Source organism: Phaseolus vulgaris, chromosome 10 (assembly GCF_000499845.2).
Source record: "Phaseolus vulgaris cultivar G19833 chromosome 10, P. vulgaris v2.0, whole genome shotgun sequence".
NCBI classification, from domain to species: Eukaryota; Viridiplantae; Streptophyta; class Magnoliopsida; order Fabales; family Fabaceae; genus Phaseolus; species Phaseolus vulgaris.
This window is the reverse complement of record NC_023750.2, coordinates 31,297,739-31,302,388: the sequence shown is the minus strand read 5'-3', so window position 1 is coordinate 31,302,388 and position 4,650 is coordinate 31,297,739. Positions and strand designations below refer to the sequence as shown.

The window sequence follows — 4,650 nt, the reverse complement described above, 5'->3', positions numbered from 1 at the left end:
TTATCCTATGGATAGGTTCACCTCCACTTGCTTACTCACTGTCATCTCTCCATCTTCACTAAGCCATTGAAGCTTGTATGGCCTTGGGTGCGGTTTTGTCTCCAAATTCAATTTGGTAACTAGTCTTGAGCTAGCTACATTGGTGCAACTTTCTCCATCAACTATGAGTGAACATATTTTCCCTTGAGTGGAACATCTAGTATGGAAAATATTTTCCCATTGGGTTTGGTCCAAAACTTGCATTTTGCTTCCTAAAAGCCTTCGAATCATCAACAAATCACCCTCCAATGTATCCAACTCCACCTCTACCTCTTCCTTCTCTTCTTCACTTGAAGGTTCACTGACTATTTGTGTCTTTAATAAATTGATCATATTCTTTTTTGTTGGACATTCTGAAGCATAATGTCCTTTTCCCAAGCATTTGAAACATTTTACCTCACTTGTTTTCCTTTTAGGTGGTGAGTTACTATATCTATGAGGTGACTTCCCACTTGAAGAAGTGACTGAACTTGAGGGAACTCCTTTATCCTTCATCGCCTTATCCTTCCAATAGAAATTTTTATTATTGTTAGAACTCCTCATGATTCCCTTCCTCTTGAGTTGTTGTTCTACTTGGTTAGCCTTGTGCAACAACTCTTTCATGTCAACATACTCTTGCAACTCCACAACATCCCTAATATCATGATTCAATCCATTCAAAAATCTTGCCATGATTGCTTTGTTTTCTTCATTCTTTCCAGCTCTAATCATGGTTACCTCTATCTCTTTAAAATACTCTTCCACACTTTTATTTCCTTGAGTCATTCTTTGAAGTTTGAGTTGCAAATCCCTATTGTAGCTTGTTGGAATATATCTCTTCCTCATAATCCTTTTCATTTCTGTCCAAGTATTCACCATGGGTTCCTCATATCTAATTATCTCCCTTTGGTATTTATTCCACCAAGTTAAGGCATAATGTGAAAATTCAGTTGCTGCCAACTTCATCTTCTGCTCCTCATTATACTCATTGCAAGCAAACACATTCTCCACTTTAATTTCCCACTCCAAGTAAGCATCAGGATCACTTTTCCCATTGAATGTGGGAATATTTAATTTTATTCCATCAATTCTCAGAGTTCTTTGTTCTCCGTCATTTTCTTTTCTCCTCCTCCTATCTCCTCCTCTATTTTCTGGATTTACTTGTTGTGCTTGCTCCATTTGATCCAACCTCTCATGGAGTCCATCACTTTGTTGTTTCATTATCCTTTCCAAGTGTTGTGTTAAGGCTTGCATCTGTAGTTGAGACAGTCCACTATCTGACGGTTCCCCTGCCATGCTCAAGTAAACAGATTACAAATAACAATAAGTTTGGGCCTCACACCACTTTCTCACGTGTTTACACTCAACACTCGTGTTTCACACAATAAGGCTTTTTTTTTTCCTAATGATCACACTGCCTTTTACCACTCTTTCTCTACTTAAGGTTCTTACAAGAATCAAACAATCAATAATCCAGAATCACTTTCAAAAGTAGCAATCAGAATCAATTAAAAATAATAGTAAAGAACAAAATAGTGAAGAATAATTTCACTATCAACAAACAAGCAAGACAATTAAAAAACAGCAAGCAAAAACAATATATAGAGAAAATAAAATATGTAGACAGGACACTTTTAGAACTTTTAACAAACACAAAGTATGCACTGACTAAGAACTATTTTTTTTTTCTGTTTTCCTCTTGTTTTTTTTTTCTATTTCTGTTTTCCTCTTCTTCTTCCCTTTTTTATTTCTTTTCTTTTCTTTTTTTCTTCTATTTCTTCTTCTTTCTTTTTTCCTTTTTTTTCTATTTCTGCTTTTTTTTTAAAAAAAAATTAAAAAAATGAACAGTACCGTGAACAGTACCCCGTGAACAGTAATGAGGGGAAAAAAAAATACAGGATGCACAATTATATTATGACTCAAACCTTTGCTCTGAATACCTACTGATATGAATCCAAATAGAAATGACAATAAAATTGGGAATTTAGGGTTACGGAACAGAATAAATTCAAAACAGTAACAATAAAAACCTGGATAAAGGAAGGCGCCACAAACAAAGTTTGATAAGCCTAAGGATGATCGCCACAAGAATTGGTGGATTCTTGATAAGATCGCAAGATACAGGGAAAAACCCTAACAGAGAAACACTCTCTAAAATTGTCAAAATATTCGTCCCCCTAATCTGAGTTTCAACAGTGTATAAATTACAAAGGTCTTTTCTTGTTTGTAAGAAAATAAGACGATACTACAATCCTTATATTTCAAGAATGATCATTTGTCCCAGTGGTTAGGTTGATACTTTGTATTTGGTCCCAGTGTTTGGATGTCCGCATCATCTTATCTCTAAAGAGAGCATAAAATAATAACAGAACAACCACCAACATCAGGGGAATACTCTGCCCACGTGAGCACCCTACTCATGGTGCAACTTAATCATTGGTCATGCATGCAACTTAATCATTATGTGTCCTAAAACACATGTACTCAAGTTAAAAGAAACATTTACTTGACCTAGGCACCACATGTGTTATGCGTACCCCTAAGTTCAAAAATACCCTTTACTAGTGATCATATAATATGTCACAACAGATTTACCAACTAAACTGGACCCAACTCATGACTCAATAGCCAAGCTGACCTACTCACCCAATATATCGAGATCGAGCTACTAAACACTTTTTCCAATACAATAAATATATTCTTTTTTCAGTAATCGATTAGTTGTATTTTGTGAATAACTTCTTATTCAATATCTTAACTTATCATTTTTAAGAAATTATTTAATATTATTTTATTAGGATAACATTGTCTTCATAAATTCCGATTAAGATAAAATATATTCGTAATCTTCTAAATTAACATATTTTGTTTCCTTATCTAGGAGGATTGACTCTTAAATAAATAAGGAGATAAGAATGTAATTTGTCTGTTATTAATGCAATTATTTCTTGCTTCCGTTGAAGTTTTCCCTTATTTCTTTTACTATTTTTTGTTTCTTTCAAAAAAATGTTATTATACGTTAATTGTTTTAAATTAAAATCCCTCTCATATATCTATTTTTTCTCCCTTTTAAAAATATTTCAGAAACAATTAGATGGCTCAAAACGAAATTTTTATTAGAAGATATCAATAATCAGCAAAACATGGTGACATGGCATAATGTTATTGGTTGTTTTGACGTGGACTAAGCAAAGTCAAATTTCTGCTTCTATATATATATATATATATATATATATATATATATATATATATATATATTATTGTAAGGCCACACAGTGGTAACGTGAAACGAGTTGGTGGCCGTAGCTCTATATCTCCGGCGAGTTTTTCTCTCAAATCTGCAGCAACCACCAACACCAGTCACCGGAAATTCCTTCCAAGGTTTCTTTATTTCCAGGTAGTATTGCTGATAATATATATGAGCTTTTTCTTTTAAATGTTAGGGTTTTGAAATTGATTTTGTGTATCCTTCAACTGTTATACTTCGATGCTTTCTTTTGTGTGTCGTTTAATTTTTATAAATGTGAATGTAGTATTTATTTTCACGTTTTGAATTGTTCCATTTGTTAACTGTTAGTGTTAACTGTGATGTTATGGATCCAATTTCGTTTTGCCTTCTGTTGTACCAGAGGGATACATCGATTTTTAGGTTTTAGTTTTTATGATTGGTTAATAGAGGGGTACATGGATCGGGAAAATAGATCGTTTTTGTTTTTGGGTTCTGGGTAGGTTTGTGATGTAGAGAAGATTAGAGTCTGCAGATCTGGAATCCTAATTTTATTAGTACTGTTGGGTGATGTAGTTTTGGATGCGGTTTTTTAAAAGAAAAAGGCAGATGCAGTTTTTGGATGCATTTTCATAAATGCTTTTAGCGTTGTTCTTCTATCAGGATTACTGTTTCATCTCAGTAATCTCTATATTGACCTTTGATGCAAGCTTTTACTCTGTGAATTACTTTGGTGAAGCATAAATGAATGACTTTGAAGAGATGGTTGTTAAAATTAAATGTATACATGTCAAATATTGAATTTGAATTAGAGATACATTGCTTTTTCATTCATTTTAGAGTTGAGTTCTTGACATTTTCTTTCGATATCTAACTAACTTGAGTTCCGATTTGTTCTGGAGGGGCGACTGAGTTAGCTGTGAGAAGATTTAGTTGAAGTAGTTGATTTGAGGTTTTGTATTTTGTTTTTTTATTTAAGATTCCTAATGTATGTATGAAACGTGTGTCTCAGAAAATGGCTTTAGGTGGAACAGCTCCCCCAAGAGGAAGTGCAGCAGCTACTGCAAACATGAGGAGAAGGAGAACAACCAGTGGTGGGGCCTCTGGAGGAGCGGCTGGAAATATGCTCCAATTTTACACTGATGATGCTCCTGGACTCAAGATCTCCCCAAATGTGGTTCTTGTAATGAGCATTGGCTTTATAGCATTTGTTGCCGTCCTTCATGTGATGGGCAAGCTGTATTTTGTGCGTAGGGAGGCTTAGAGAAAAGATTTAGGTCCATTTTTGGATTTTTAATACACAGTCTCTCTTATGAAACAGACTCAAATCTTTTCCTTGCTTTTGTATTCATTTTTAAATGTAAAAACTGTTTAAATACTTTGGTAGTAAGAAGTATTTTGTTACA

At 34.0% G+C, this 4,650-nt stretch overlaps 2 protein-coding genes across 2 annotated transcripts; one reads left to right on the top strand and one right to left on the bottom strand.

Annotated features, from left to right (window-relative positions):
- Positions 1-1,314, bottom strand: LOC137817901 (uncharacterized). Its single transcript, XM_068621126.1, has one exon. The coding sequence runs from the start codon at positions 1,312-1,314 to the stop codon at positions 1-3; it is 1,314 nt and encodes a 437-aa protein (XP_068477227.1).
- Positions 1,315-3,264: 1,950 nt separating this feature from the next.
- LOC137818271 (protein transport protein Sec61 subunit beta-like) lies at positions 3,265-4,650 on the top strand. Its single transcript, XM_068621578.1, has 2 exons — positions 3,265-3,415; positions 4,257-4,650. The coding sequence occupies exon 2, from the start codon at positions 4,260-4,262 to the stop codon at positions 4,506-4,508; it is 249 nt and encodes an 82-aa protein (XP_068477679.1). The 5' UTR covers positions 3,265-3,415; positions 4,257-4,259; the 3' UTR covers positions 4,509-4,650.

Excerpts from the sequence above, each read along its gene's own strand:
- LOC137817901 (XM_068621126.1), bottom strand. The coding sequence starts at position 1,314 with ATGGCAGGGGAACCGTCAGATAGTGGACTGTCTCAACTACAGATGCAA.
- LOC137818271 (XM_068621578.1), top strand. The coding sequence starts at position 4,260 with ATGGCTTTAGGTGGAACAGCTCCCCCAAGAGGAAGTGCAGCAGCTACT.